This window comes from Panthera uncia, chromosome D4 (genome assembly GCF_023721935.1).
Source record: "Panthera uncia isolate 11264 chromosome D4, Puncia_PCG_1.0, whole genome shotgun sequence".
In the NCBI taxonomy this organism is placed as follows: domain Eukaryota; kingdom Metazoa; phylum Chordata; class Mammalia; order Carnivora; family Felidae; genus Panthera; species Panthera uncia.
In genome coordinates, this window is record NC_064807.1 from 31,385,653 (window position 1) to 31,401,839 (window position 16,187).

Consider the following 16,187-nt stretch of genomic DNA (forward strand, 5'->3'; position numbering starts at 1 on the left):
GGGGCACCTGGGTGGCTCAGTTGGTTAAGTGACCAACTTTGGCTCAGGTCATGATCTCACAGTTTGTGAGTTTGAGCCCCGCATCATCACACTCTGTGCTGACAGCCCAGACCCTAGAGCCTGCCTTGGACTCTGTGTCTCCCTCTCTCTCTCTCTGCTCCTCCACTCACGCTGCCTCTCTCTCTCTCTCTCTCTCTCTCTCTCTCTCTCTCTCAGAAATGAATAAACATTTAAAAAAATAATAGCAAATTTTTATTTTCAAAGAGAGAGAGTACAAGCAACCAGGGAGGGGCAGAGTCCCAAGCAGACTCTACACTGTCAGGGCAGAGCCTGACATGGGGCTCAACCCCACAAAACCGTGAGATCATGACCTGAGCTAAAATAAAGAGTTGGATGCTTAACCTATTGAGCCACGCCAAGTGCCCCCATATTTATATTTAAAGTAAGACTATGCCCTATGTACATTTTTCTTTTTATTTTTTTTAATTTTACTTTTTTGTTTTTATTATGTACTACATTGATACACTGCATTACCTTCTAGAAAGGGCAGATGAGCATAACTGAATTATTCTTCATCAGTCAGGAAAAGGCTTCTTCAATCAATATTCTCCAAACACTTTGACACATAGTAACGATTAACTCCAGAGATGTGCCTATCTCTTTGCATCAGACTCCACTGATACGGATAATAGGCAACCCTTTCTTCCTTGCCCTCGTTACAGAACCTGTGGATGTACGCAGTGGCTCATGCCAGGGATGACCAAGCACACTACCATGATGCCGATCCCGGGAAGAATCTCGAACCACCTCGTGCCGCGGCTGCCAGGACCAAGCCCTTCCTTCCTGACCCCTAAAGGTGACCCTATCTCGGACCCTTTCCGGTAGGCTCCTGTAAATTTTTCTATACTGATTTGAGAAAATACTGATTTTCTATACTGATTTTTTCTATACTGATTTTCATTAACATTATTCCATGGACAATTTCTAATAACTTCATTATTCTACAACATGATTTTAATTGTTATGTGGTATTAAATCATTTTATTTACCATAAATTCCCTTCAAATTAAATATTGCTTTGTGTTTTAAATATTAGAAATAGCATAACAGTGGGGCACCTGGGTGGCTCAGTCGGTTAAGTGTCCGACTTCGGCTCAGGTCACGATCTCGCGGTCCGTGAGTTCGAGCCCCGCATCAGGCTCTGGGCTGATGGCTCAGAGCCTGGAGCCTGCTTCCGATTCTGTGTCTCCCTCTCTCTCTGCCCCTCCCCCGTTCATGCTCTGTCTCTCTCTGTCTCAAAAATAAATAAACTTAAAAAAAAAAAATTAAAAAAAAAAAAAAGAAATAGCATAACAGTGAACAGCCTTCTCTTTGTCTTATTTCCTTTGGATAATTTCTTAAAAGTGGAATTTTGAATTGTATATGAAAACTAGTTTTAAGGTTCTCAGTATATATTGCCATGTCCCTCTCCAGAAAGAACATATCTGTATGTACTCTTAAGTAGTATAATGATTCACAGATTTCTCTGCATTATCATGACACTAAATATTAATATGCCCTGGGTTTCAACCTTAATTCTTTAACTTACTACCTGTGAACTGGGACAAGTAACTAAATCTCTCTGCCAATTTCTCTTGGTGATAACATCATCTATATCATGTTTTCTTTGCACTCAAAGGAGATTAATATATATAAAGCATTTGGAAATGGTAAAATCCTACCTAAATTTTAGTTGTTTTGAAAAGTTGTGTTTTTCCCCTATTTTGATCTTTAAGAGGATTTACATATAGTTCTACTCAGATATTATTAGATATTTCTACTTGGAAAGTTGTTTTTTTTTTCCCCCCTGGAAATTTATCACATCTTGTGTCAGCCTCACATTGCCTATTCTTCCTCCAACTAGATCCCCCAAACAAACTAGTTTCTCTTCCGGAATATTCTTATTCCTTCAAAGGCACTCTGCCAATTCTCAAGGTAGAAAATACAGTTTTTTTGAGAGCAAATAATGATTAATTCCCATAGTCTTCCTTCCAATGCCTTCTATCCACCACTTGTTCTTTATCGCCTTACTGCCCTGATGCTGTCCTTAGAACAGGAAACTATTGAATATCTGTGGTGCAGACGTGTGCTGTATTTGACTTCCTTGCTTAAATGGGGATGTCTCCCCATTACCTGCAGGAAAAAACCCCACACTCCCCAAGCACAGTCCTTCATACCAGAGACTGTGCTGTTCCTTTCATAATAGACTTTGAGATTTAATATTCTCTTCCCTTGCTCATCCTTTCTCACTGTGCTCATCACTTCATAAGCCCAAACTTGGGCTGATGCTAATTAGCACTGCTAAAGGTAGAGAGATATAATTTTTTCTTGCAAAAAAATAACATATGATCCCACTTCTTTTACTGGCGAACTTCCTTTATAGTCTACACATTTTCTACAGTACTGAAATAACTGGCATTAAAGGTCTTAACAAGCATCTATTTTAAAAATTCAGTTCAGTGAGTCTGAGGCCCAAGGATACTAGAAAACCCTCATTTCAGGGGAAAAATGTTAACACGGGGCCTGCTGTAATACATGCTTCAATTAGACAAAATACACTGATTAAGAAAGTGTGTCTGTAATCTACATTTTTCTTTATTTCTTTTCTTTTTTAAAGGTTTTATTTTTAAGTAATCTTTACACCCAATGTGGGGCTCAAATTCACAACTCCAAGATCAAGAGTTGCATGCTCCACCAACTGAGCCAACCGGGTGCTTCTACATTTTCTATATTTCAACTGACTATTTAACTGAATTCACTTCTGTTTCTTGTTGTATTTTAATTTTTTTTTTTTTTAAAGCATCTGCACATCCAAGAAGGCATTTTGTCTGGCTCAAACAGGATGTTTGATATATTCAACTTGGCATTAACATTTATTCAAAATAATCAGTATTTTCATGATTTGGGGCTGTGACTTCCTCATAGAATTGAGAAAGAAGATGATGGTGGGTTTTGAGGTAGGACAAACATTCATTAGATTCTGTCATTTTAATCCCAGTGCCAAAGTTACACAAAACAGAAATAGGTACAAAAAATATATAAGTTTTTTTATATTAGTTACTGATGTTATCAGCAGTAAAAGATTTGTAGCAGTGGACCCCAGAAAATAAAATTCTGGACCTGATGTAAATTTTCTTGTAAGAGCCCCAATGTTTGTATTCTTTTGAAGCTATGTTGTCCATTTATTTTCACCTCACGTTACCGGAATTTGTTGGCTCCGTCTCTATGGAAACCATTCAGAAGGATGATAATGTGAAATCTCATGTGCACAGCCCTCTCTATCAGTGCTGGTGAGGTACAATATTACTCTGTGATTCAAATCCGCTTTCAGTAAATGGAAAAGAATAATATGTAAAATGCGCCCAAAAACCAGGACTGAAAAGCAAAAACAACATTGGCTCCCTCTCAAAATCCTGGCTGCTCCTAAAGTAAATTAACACATCCTCTCACAGCCAGGAAGCAATATGGTGAATATTCTCTATGGCCACCAAGAGTGAAGGACCCTGGCCACTATTCAGAAATGCTGGAGCTCATTCATGTACTTTTGAGGCTTATTTTGTAAGGGGAAAGAGAGACAGACCATTTGCATTTGGAGTTTATCATTCAAACTTTTATCAAAACCATAGTGGAAAACATGCCTCAGCAATGCAAATACATTCTCTCACACATACCAAAAGCAAAGCAACAACAACAAAACACAAACAACTCTACCTCTTTGATAGTTCTTTCCTGTTCTCTTACTAATGAAGGAATGGAGCATGTTCAAATTAAAAGCTGTGGCCAGGGATCTGGCGCCTATAATGATGGGACACAAGTAACAGCATCTAGGACAAAGCACTCTGAGCAACCAGGTCTGCTTTGCATTCATGCAAAAGCAGAAAATGATGCAAAGGTGCTGTGCTCCCATACATCCAGGATAACTTCTGTGCTGGCCCGCACAAATGCCTTTTTCCTCAGAACTACAGGTCTGGACTTGAGGCAGCAGATAACTGTCATCTGTACTGATAGCGAAACACATGTCCAGCCCCTCACAGACTCCAGAAACCAGTTATGCTTGTGGGTGGTATGCAGGCAAGTATAAGTTCCCATGTCATAAACAGTAGCCACACCAGGTTTATTCCTGGTGCTAAGAACACTTTGTGCAAAGTTTAAGTAGGACATTTTCAAAATGCCAAAATTGTCAAAAAATGTGTATTCTTAGATGGGTCTGCATCTTTGTATGTGTGTGTGCATATGTGCGTGTATATGGTGTGGTATGTGTACAAGAGGTAGCTTGATGTTTTAAGGAGAGAATGAGGGGGTAGGGAGGGAGTGAGCAGGATCTCAGTGGAATCAGGGAAATGAAAAATTACAAAAATCAGAAAGGAGTGTGAACTCATCTGGTTTTGCTAACTGGTGCTCAGAAGTTAGCTCTTTCCCTCCCACAGAGGGCCCTATCTTCATGTGCTGACTACAACAAAACAGTACATTTTTTGGCAGCTCCTGAGTTTTTTGGGGGTATGAGGGTTACATATTTGTTTTTAAGGTAAAAAAAATGTATTAATCAATGTCTCAATAGTCTGTCCTAGGGTGGCGGGTAAAGAGCCACTTATATAAAGCCATTATATAGAAATGAGAATTCTGATCACTGATAATTCAAATTAAATTTAAAATTTATTGCTGTGGAGCATGTCCTTTGGTATTGCAAAAGCTCACATTGGGGCAACTTATGATTTCCCACAGAGAAGCCTACCTTCCCTTTACTAAAGTTGATTTTTTTACATATGCTAACCTAAAAGACAATCTTTACATCTTGCTATAATTACCTTTGAATTGCAGAGGCAATTGCTTAATCTATCCTCACATGATAATTGGTAGTACTAGAAATTAAACTTACCTCTTATATCATCAGGTGCCAAGCATTGAAACTTGTTTTTAAAAATTTTTTTACTGTTTTTTTTTTTTTTTTTTTTTTTTTGAGAGAGAGAGAGTGTGTGAGCTAGGGAGGGGCAGAGAGAGAGGGAGACACAGAATCTGAAGCAGGCTCCAGGCTCTGAGCTGTCAGCACAGAGCCTGACATGGGACTTGAACTCAGAACTGTGAAATCATGACCTGAGCTGAAGTCAGAGGCTTAAAGGACTGAGCCACCTAGGCGCCCTAGGAAATTGAATTTTATCTGCCATTTCCTCTTTTTCTTTGTTCTCCATATCACTATGGAGGGGAGGGTGAAATTGGGGCTCCAGGAAACTGAGTAAATAAGTTTCTAGAGATTAGGCTTTGATAAGATTGCCTTTTTCTTATAATTTACTAAGATATTGAGCAGTGTAGTAGCAGAAAGAGGGAGACAGAGGATCCAAAACAGTCTTCATGCTGTGAGTGCAAAGCCCAATACAGAGCTTGAACTCACAACCCTGAGATCGTGACTGAACTGAAATCAAGAGTCGACCCTTAACCAACTGAGCCACCCAGGTGCCCCTTGAAACTTATTTTTAAATATTAACTGGCACTATATATATTAATGTAAAACCATGTTAATTTACTCAATTTTTCAGCTTGTACTTCCTGGTATGTCTGTGTAAGAAGCCAATTGTGTATTATTACAGTTTCAGGTTATTTATATTTGATGTTTTATAAAACTCAAGTACAGCTATACTTATGGACCAAAGAAATGGCATCTGCATACTTGTTATACGTGCCTACATAATTAAAAAAAAAAAAAAAGTTATTTCTTACAGCAACTAACTCAAAAAAAAAGTCATCTGGGAATTATCATTGCCTCCACACTTCTGTTTCTACACCAGAAATAAGTGCATACATTCCTTTTGAGACATCAATTGAAGTACAATTTCATATTCAAACACTCACACTTCAAATAAAGTGTATGTAATGATAGTGATCCAAAACCAAGAGAAAGAAAGGCCCAGGCATCCCCATCTTTCCTCCTCTATAGTCAGATAATATTTCCCACTGGGCAGAAGCAGCAGATGGCCTGGTCTGCTCTCAGGCTCCTTTGGAGCCATGACCTCTGCCTATCAAGAAATATCCAAGGTGTTTTCTTATTTAGTATTGAGATGTGAACCTCTGTTTTGTTCTTCCTATCATACAGCCAACTGCAACGGAAAATAGCAAAATAGCATGGATGTGGACTTGGGTGTTTTCCTTAAGTGTTGGGGAAACATTTTCAGAGTTGTGCAAACAGTAGCAGCAAGAGTGGGCAGAACAAGGGAGAACACACACACACACACACACACACACTAGCAGGCACACCCCTAGAATAGGAATGAGTTTCCTAATTGGTGAGATAAGAACAGAGCAAGCAACTGAGTATGTGCAGCTCCATCCCTTCTTTTACTGTTTCTAGAAGAGCCTGTTCACAGAATACATGTGTTCTCTTTCGCTACAAAGTGTTAAATAATGAAGCTGATATTTTAATCTCCATTTACCTAATACTATGTCTGCTTTTGCCATTGATTATGAACACAGAATATTGGGGGAAGGAGGTAAAGGACACTCCTAAAATCCTGAGAAGGCAATGGACTAAGATTCAGACTCACAGAGTAAGCTCAGACATAGGCTTTAAAAAAAAAAAAAAAAAAAAAAAAAGACATAACCTTAAAATCCCAGTGTCTCCGAAGAATAAAGCCCTGAATCTGTCCACCTACAAGTTGACATCTTGCTCAATGTGCTTACAAAGACAGAATGAACATTATATTGGAACAGATTAACACCATCGACATTTTAGAGCTCTAGAATGTTTTAAGGGAATAAAAGTGGGAAGAACCTCAACATTTTCTTTACATTTAAGTAAGGAAATTTCCCAAACCAGAGAAAGCCAGGTAGGTTCCTGGAGGTTAGAGAAAACACAGGAGTGTAGGTGTTAGTGTATAAGTTCTGATGCTCCAAGGGGGAGGAGGGCATGGGAAAATGGAGGGGAATAATGCAAATCAAAACACAGTATTCCTGTATTCAATCAACTAATACATTACCATCCTGCATTCTCCAGTAAGTTCCGCAAAATCGTCTGTGGCACAGAGCAGTTATAATAGCCCATGCCCATATACGATCTCCAGATCTGGTTTTTGCTGGAAATGGCATGCAGAGTTGTAAGGATTTCATTTTCACCTGATTGTAAGAAAGAGAGAAATATTATAGGCAAAAAATACCGCAAAAGAGAGCTTTAATTATAGTTGAAGACCTTTATTTCATTTGAATATACCCTATATATGAAAACAGCTATCTGGAAAATATAAGAATCAACCCCTTAACAACACTAAGGACTAAATGTAGAAATTTCAAAAATCCACAAAATAGTACTCAATTACTCCTCAAAGTTGGTTCCTCACAATTTTTTTTTTGGCTCCCTTTTTTGGCTTTGTTAGAATTACCCAATTTTAACACTTGCCTCATTCCAACTTTCCTCTGGTTCCTTTACATTTCTGTGGTATTTACACCAAATAAAAATTCAGTTTTCTCTTAGTAAAGTACTGTTTTCCCTTTTAAATTGCCTTATACCAATATTGGCATAAGTCTTAAAAATACATGACCTATATTTTTCTCTAAAACTCCTCTACTAACTCTGATGCTTTTCCCTTTGTATCACTGACAGGGCTACTTATTTATTTTTTTAAGGTTATTTATTTATTTTGAGAGAGAGAGAGACAGCATGTGCGAGCAGGGTAGAGGCAGAGGGTGGGGGGGAGGGAGAATCCCAAGCAGGCTCTGGGCTGTCAGCGCAGAGTCTGACATGGCGCACGAACTCACGAACCAGGAGATCATGACCTGAGCCAAAACCAAGAGTCAGACACTTAACCGACTGAGCCATCCAGGCACCCTTGAAAGGGCTACTTATAAAAAGCTCTTCACCCAACAGTGTAAAATATTAGTTGTCATAAAAGATGCAGTTAAAAAAATGTTTTTAGTGTTTATGCATTTTTGAGAGACAGAGCGCGAGCAGGGGAGGGACAGAGAGAGAGAGAGAGAGACCCAGTCTGAAGTAGGCTCCAGGCTCCCAGCTGTCAGCACAGAGCCCCATATGGGGCTTGAACTCAGGAAATGTGAGATCATGAACTGAGTGATAGTAGAATGTTTAACCAACTGAGCTGCCCAGGCACCCCATAAAAGATGCAGTTTTAACCAGAATTCCCATTAGAGCATTTAGATAATTGAAAAGGAAGTACAAAGTTTTTGGTACAGGTGCGACCCTATTTGGGGTCATTCATATCATAATAACAAAATAATAATAGCATCTGACATTTGAGCATTACTCTTTGCCAAGAATTGCACCAAATGCTTTTCATGCAGCTAAGGAATCTAAGGAATGAACAAGATCACTGACCCAAGGCTACATGGCTTTTAAATTGAATGGTTACAACCCAGTTTATCTAACTACAGATTCTACACTTTCCCTACTGGACCAGGTACAGACCTGCTACAGGTACAGCACTTATACTAATAGTTTCCAGATACAAATGACCTTACATGGTTCTTTCTCTGCCCTTCTGCATATAGATGCATCATGCTGCTAAAAATTTAACTACTTGGGCAAATGTCTGGCTCTTTTAAGATCTTCTCAGGGACTCAGTCACTTACATCTTAGAATTATCTGATTTTATTGTTACTATATCAGAGAAAAATATAAGCCGTCTCTAAAATGGCCAACTGGCTAGAAGGATGCTTCACTTTCTTTTAACCTTTCTGAACTCTATGTGAATATTACTCTCATTACTCCTTTATCCTCAAAGAAAGCACTTTTACCCTCCAATCTACCTTCCCACTCCACATGCTTTCACAAGAAATATATTTACAAGAAATGTATCATTTTGCCAGACTAAGTTAAAGAAAGAGAAGACAGGGTTTTTTTCTTAATTTGTTTATTTTTGAGAGAGAGAGAGAGAGAAAGAGCACGAGCAGGGGAGGGGCAGAGAAAAAGGAAGACACAAAATCTGAAACAGGCTCCAGGCTCCAAGCTGTCAGCAGAGTCTGACGCGGGGTTTGAACCCACAAACCATGAGATCATGACCTGAGCTGAAGTCGGGCGCTTAACTAACTGAGCCACCCAGGTGCACCAAGAGAAGACAGTTTTGTTACATGAGTAAATATCATTCAACTGACTTATGATAGACAAGCTTGCCTTATTCCATTGAAAGTCTAGGAATATGTGAAGTTCAATAAACCAATATCTAAGGAGATATAGCATCCTTAGCAATTATGCAAGAAATCCAATCACTTACCAAAGTCTTAGGATAGAGTGATTGAGAAGTCCATTAGGAGATGGGATAGACTAGCAGTGCCTGGCGGGCACACTATTCAGCAAGGCCAACTTCAATTAAGATCCTATAAAAGAGGGACGGGTCCCTTTTCCATATTATGTCATGAGGACAAAAGGTCTAGCATCCAAATGAGAACAGTCTGTGAAGGACTTTATCTGTCAAATCAAGAGTTTAACGTTTAGGAGTAACAGAGTACTAAATAATATGATCTTTTCTACATTATAGAAAGAAAATTGTAATGATACTGTGCCTAGGTCAGAGAGGAGACCCTGGAAACAGGGAGGTATGGTAAGAAGCCTGTACATTAGTCCAGGAGGGAGATGGGCAAAGAAGTCCTGTGAACTGTGTCCTAAGATGTTGAAGTCCTAACCCCCGATTCCTGTAAATGTGATCTTATTTGGAAATAGGGTTTCAATAATGTAATCAAGTTAAGATGAACTCAGGATATATTAGGGTCAGCCCTAATTCAATGACTGGTGTCCTTGTAAGAAAAGGGAAATGTGGACATAGAGCAACACATCACCATGTAATGACAGAAGCACTATAGGATCAACAAGCCTTGTTTCTCAAGCTTGACTTTTTTTCTTATTTTAGTGATTAAAGTTTTCCCCCCCTTAAAAAATTGGACTGAGGATCAAGTGAATTAATGGGAATTGCAGGAAGAGGAACCCCAGAGACATAATAACATGGCTGCAGTCAACTGAGTACTACCCCTCTCTGCTCCCGTAATTTTTCATCTGGAGCTCTCTTGGCTAGTAACCTCTATGCTTCTGGGTCTTCTCTATAATTAATTATTTTGCTCTTCACTTATGCCAGTGGGCCTTTAAATTTCTTCAAGTGTTTCATTCAAGTGTGTAAGGCATAATGGCAGCTATAAGGGATATAGATATCTATCTGAAGACCTTGAACTGATGTGGAATGTGGCAGTGGGTACCTGGCTAGTCTGGGTTCATGTCTTCTTTTCCTAACTGTTTAAGGCATATGGCCAGGACAGGACCAGGGCTTGGGTGGCAGAGGCTGCTGGAAAGAGGGGAGCTGGGCTCTAGTTGAGGCACCCACTGGGCTCTACCCTGGACAGTTCTGCTAAGAGGTATGAGAGAATGGGTTTTCCTGCAGAAGGAAAAATCAGATCCCTCCACCATTCTAGCTGAGATTTTGGGGTCTCCAGATACATTATCAGCATCCCTCATAACTGCCACTATCTCTTACACACTACACACACACACACACACACACACACACACAGACACACACTACCCAGAGCATGAAAATGATCAAACTTGAGACAATGAAGTTTCTAATCCTATAACAGATTTATTCTAGTCCTCACTGGACCAAACTGCCAAAGCACTCATGGGCTCTACCACTATTCAGCTTGGGGCTAACACAAATGTTCCCCATTTGGCTCTCATCATAGCTGGTCTTTACAACCAATTTTACCTTCTCTTGGGAAGAAAGTGAGTTAATAGAATGAGCAGTCCTCTGTACACCAAGCTAATTGACACTGCTGAGACATCAAGAGTAGGGTAGTTAATTGGCCACACTTTTCAAAGTGAGAATGGTGTGGAAGCCTTTTTCATTCTCTCATCCATTGTTCATCCTGAAGACACTTCCCACCTGGAGACCAAGGCAGTTTGTGACTTGAAGAACAAAGCTGCTCCTTTATTGTGATAAAATCAAGACCTCAGGCTGCATCAGTCACATATCATAAAAAACATTCCCAGACACACAGCTTAGTGGGTAAGTGCCTGAATTGTTTCAAATGTCTGTTCACTGCTCACCATTTCTCATACCCACTAATGAAATCTCACTTTGGCCCAATTAGCAAAAGAGCCAACCCCATGTATTTAGGAGTCCAGAGTTTGAATTACAATGTTAAATGATGCCAACCAATGGACATTGAGAAAAGGAGGAAAGAGGAAAGGTCCACAATTAGAGATCTACCTACTGAACCTATCTCAAATGGAACCTAGCAGAATCAGTCTCTAAGGGCAAGTTTTGGGGCATGATTGGTCTAAATAAAAGCCAAAATCCTAAGCATGCAAATCTACCACTGCACTTCACACTAGATTTAGATTCCTTTCTCTTGGAACAGAATTCCTTTCTAGGGAAAATAGTGTAGGATCTATAACTGTAAAGTGGCAGTCTTTTCCCCCTACCTAGTAAGAGAAGCATTATAAAGAGGCAGTTGTGCCATCCAAACCTTGGGCAGCATAGCCCAAGGAGAGCTCTGTGGACAAGACAGAGAAGAAAAAGATTCCATCTCCCCCAGAGCAAACCCCACAACAGTGCACATTCCTCACTCTTCCTTCCAATGTGACAAAAACAGCTTCCTTCTATAACCAGACCCAATTCCAGTAACTGTTTTCCTTAATGAGAATGGCAGTGAAACTAACTAGGGGGGAAATGAGACAGAAAGAGAAAGGGAGTGTCCATTAAGAAACACTTGGAGACAAGTGTCATTCTTCAAATGCTTGCCTATAGCCTCCCAGGGGAGCAGCTAGTCTCACTATTGTGCCCCTCCCCACCCCCAGCCATTAAAGTCCCCAGGCAATCCTTCAGGAATTCAAGCAGTAAGTTCTTTTCTTATGGAACAAACCCTGCTTCTGACCTTGTTTACTACTCTGCCTCTGAGCATTGCATAATGCCCTGGTCCTAATGTACCAAGAACAGAGTTCAGTGGCCTGAGCCCTGAGTCCCTAAGAATCTACAGGTGGGTCTCACACTGCTCCTCTTGCTGTTCTTCTTTGCAGAATTCAGAATGAACACTTTCTTGTTACATAATTCCATGTAAGAGACTTTCCAATAGTGACTCCCTTCTGTCACCAGCACATAAAATATCAAGGAGGGCTTAGTACTAACCACTACACTAAATAAATACTTTCTAACAGGAATAAACTAATTTAGCTATTAAATACTCAATGCACTCTAGGCCCAGATTATAATTTTTCATGTATGTGAATTTTGACAAAAATTGGAAAAATATCATTAGAATAGACAGGCAGGCTGTATGGGTTAATATTCTTGTGGCTTCAAAACACATGCATACACACAGTTCCCTCTTATGCTTTAACCTATCACCCCTAACACATAACCCCATGATTACTTTTTGTGTCAGTTATATGAAAAAAATGTATCCATGCTTTGCTTCTGGTTTTTGACAATCTAAAAATATTAGGCATAAGTTTCCATCGAGAGTATATATGATTCTGCCATTTATATTAAAAAGAGAATACATATGTATATGCAATCTATTAACAATATCTCTTGAATGATTCTCAAGAAACTAATAAGAGGAGACTGAAGGGGTCTTGCTTTTTCTTATTTATCTTTGTTTTAAAATTTTGGACAATATTTCTATAATACTCAAAAACTAAAAATTAAATTAAAATGTTATGTGCAGAACAAAATCCTTCTTGGTGAAATCTATGAGCGCAGACACCTATCAGTTCCCACAGTGGCCAAAAGTCCACAGAGCATTTTCCGAGAAATTCAGCAGCACCCAACGCAGAACAGTCACTCAACCAGTGTCAGAGCCTCCCTCCCACTCCCTGCCCTTCGTGTACTTGGCAAGATACTCAGAAAAGGTCTCCAAGGAAATCATCAGGACTGAAAACCAACACAGTCATATTTGAATTTGCCCAGAAAGACCTTTTTCTGCCAGAGACTGAGGGGGAAAGCTGGGGCCAGCATGTTAAGACACAGAATGCCTTAGCATATTTTTCTTGCCAACCTGCAGATCCTTGGCTTCAAAGCTGCTCAGAAAACAATTGGGTAGGGTCGAAGTTCTCATTCAAGATAAACAGACCATGAATATTCAGATAGCATTTGTCAGGACATTTTTGGATTTTCTGAATGGAAGCTGGAGTTTGTATACAAATTCCATGCTAATCTGTAGCCTTTCGGTAGCATCACCTAATCATTTGCAGCACCCCTCTCCCTCCCCCATAACACCCTGGCTTCAACCCACTTACCCAGCCCATAAACCCTACTCCCTCTTGTCAAGTTTCCTCCCCACCAATGAAAGATAGTTTCACAACCAGTCTGTGAATTACAGAATCTCTTTATTCCAGGAAGGTAAACCAATTCATAAGCTCTGTGTAGTGTAGAAAAATGCATGGAAACTCTTTGAATTGGAAACTCTTTGAGACTGGCAGAGGGACACCCACCCTACATGACAAGATGTGGTTGAGACAGCACCATGCAGGCCTGACTTGGGGCTCTGATCCACTTGGCCCTAATCCTGCCAGGTTCTTCCCCATCTTCTTTCTAAGTTAACTAACACACCATCACACCCAGACCCTCATTACCCTCAGGGGTTAGAGCCATCCAGCAGGTACCTCCAAAGTCAAAAGGAGCTGAGGCAAGTTCAATCTTTGTTTGCAATGGCTCCTTGGTCCCTTGTCTCCACAGGAGACAGCTCTTCCCCTACAGCTCTTCTTATTCACTCAAAACATATATAAGATTCAAGATCTTACTACTAGCTGTAAGAAAACCAGAACAACATCCCACAGTGGGGAGGTGAAGAGAAGGGGCACCACGTCTCTTATTTTCTCCTCGGCCTTGGGTCACACTACATTCTGTGAGAGGCCTCCTCCACCACATCTTTTCGTTTAATCTATGAACATTTTTTAAAGAAATATACAGAGAAACATTACAATTCATATTTATCTGGAATACCAGTTTACCTATGTAATCAGGCCAAATGGTAAATTTGAAATCAGAATCAGAGTGCAAGTCCTGGATTATTTGTTTTTCCTCATTGCTGCCTTGCGGGGACATTGTTATAGCCAGCAGAACAAAACCAAGGGAAGAATATGTTCTAGGAGTCCAATTCAAACAATTTAACATGCTTGCAGGAAAGAGATCATTTTTTATAGATAGAAGGAATAGGCATAGGGAGAAATTTATAGTCCAACCCAGAACCTTACCCACTAAATTATAATCTCTTTATGAGCAGGGGCATAGCGGGTTGCTAGGCACATAGTAAGTGCTCAGAAAATATGGGTGGATCAAGGTGTTGCAATGAAAACTCACCTAAACTCCCACATATAGCTAGCTCAATATTCACAATAAATAATCACCCATCACAGAATCCCATGATGACAAATCAATGCACAAACTGTTCTCACATTTAGTTCAACTGTATCCTTAAAAGTTTGGGCCTCAGAGAAACGTTTATAAATGGAAATTCAGCTATTAAGCAAGTTCTGTGAAATAATGCACTACATTAACTCATTAATGCAATAATTTCAGAATCTCAGAAATTGTATTTCTTCATTGCTTAATCAGTATGTTGATGCTCTAGATATTGAGAATCCTTACTAAAATTGTTTACATTTTTGTAAAAATACTGTTTATGTGTGTGTAAAATTATGAGGTTTCTTCCTACACAGATGTTCACAATAGCTATTCTGGACCTTCCCACTTTTCTTTAATGTTCAGTCTCCCACTTCCTGTCTCTTACTCAGATCAGACAGGCAACCTCTCAACACTTACTTCAGAATGTCCTTACACCCTCAGGTGGACTTTACTCCCTTTTATGCCTAAGAAAGGTCCAGAATATGACAATAGGGCACAGAACACCCTACCTCCAGCCTTTGGAATTATTTCTCCTCAGACTGTTCTGCCTCCCTTTTACATGCTCTATTTCCCAACATCCTGGCTTCCACATTTCTTCCCATATTCCATCTCTAAGAAATCTCACTCCCATGAATTCATTTAGAAGACTCACGAAATCTGGAACTCCATCTCTCGACTCATGTTTCTGACTATTGCTTCAACGTTTCCAAATGCATGTTCCATGAACACCTCAAACACAATTCTGCTCAAACAAGAGCATAATCTCTACTTCCTCCAGTACCCTCTTCTTCTCCTGTTCCTTTTGTTAATAAGATTACATCACCTCAAGACATTCAGCCTAGAAATTGACTGACAGTCCGCCTGCTGTGTCTCTGGATCAACCACCATGTTTATACTGAAACCATAATCCCCATAGGCTACTCCCAGTCAATTACTAACAACAGCAAGAGAACTAATGCAGGCCCATTCTTGCAAGCTGTGGGACCCCCTCCCATGGGCAACTTTGACTCAAGGACTCTCATTTGGACTGACCAAAAGTTTCTTAGATCTGTACTGCAGTCTAAGAGTTTCCTAGCCATTTCTCCTTCCATCCCTCTCCCTTTCCACCAGGGTCAGATCTGCATCACAGTCTAAAGGTTCCCCTGCCTTCTCTTGTTCCCACTCCCAGTAAATTTCTTGCATATCTAATATTGTCCTGGTGAGTATTTCTTGGTGGACCTGAATGAATGCACATTTAAAATCTCACCTCTAAACTCTCCAACAATCTCCCAGCTGGTCTCCTTGCCTCTGATATCAGAGGCACTCTGCAAAACACAGTCATGTCACTTCCCTCTGTAATAACTGTTATTATCTTCTCATTACAGAGAAAAAATAAATCCTTTATCATGGCTCTGAGCCCCCCCATACCTTGTTTTCTATGCCTTTTGGCAGCCTGATATTCTACATACATGGTCATTCACCATATCAAAATAACCATGTTATCTCTATACCTCCATGTCTCTGCTCATGTCTTAACTTCAGCCAAAGCATTCTTCCTAATTTACAGATCTCACTGCTACTCAATATCTATCTCCCTATTATTTATAACCTATAGTCAGGGTCATATCTTTATCATCCTTTACCCCTTGATTCTTACCCTCAGTGCCTAAAACGGTAACTTATCTTCAATAGAAGCTTCCCAGTAAATGAGAAAGGGAAGCAGACGGAGGAAGCTGTAAAATTAGCTTTGATGATAGCTTATAACCCATTGGTGACAAAAGTGAGTAGATGGGGACATTTAGTGTATGGGCAAATGGACCTGTGTACCATAATAGTCCT

The 16,187-nt window shown here is 39.9% G+C and overlaps 1 protein-coding gene across 1 annotated transcript in view; it reads right to left on the bottom strand.

Moving 5' to 3' along the window:
- The window catches only part of GLDC (glycine decarboxylase), a 98,549-nt gene that overhangs the window by 70,604 nt on the left and 11,758 nt on the right, over positions 1-16,187 (bottom strand). The window contains exon 3 of the mRNA XM_049634590.1: positions 7,005-7,140. Coding sequence (XP_049490547.1) covers positions 7,005-7,140 — 136 coding nt within the window. The remainder of the gene's footprint in view (positions 1-7,004; positions 7,141-16,187) is intronic.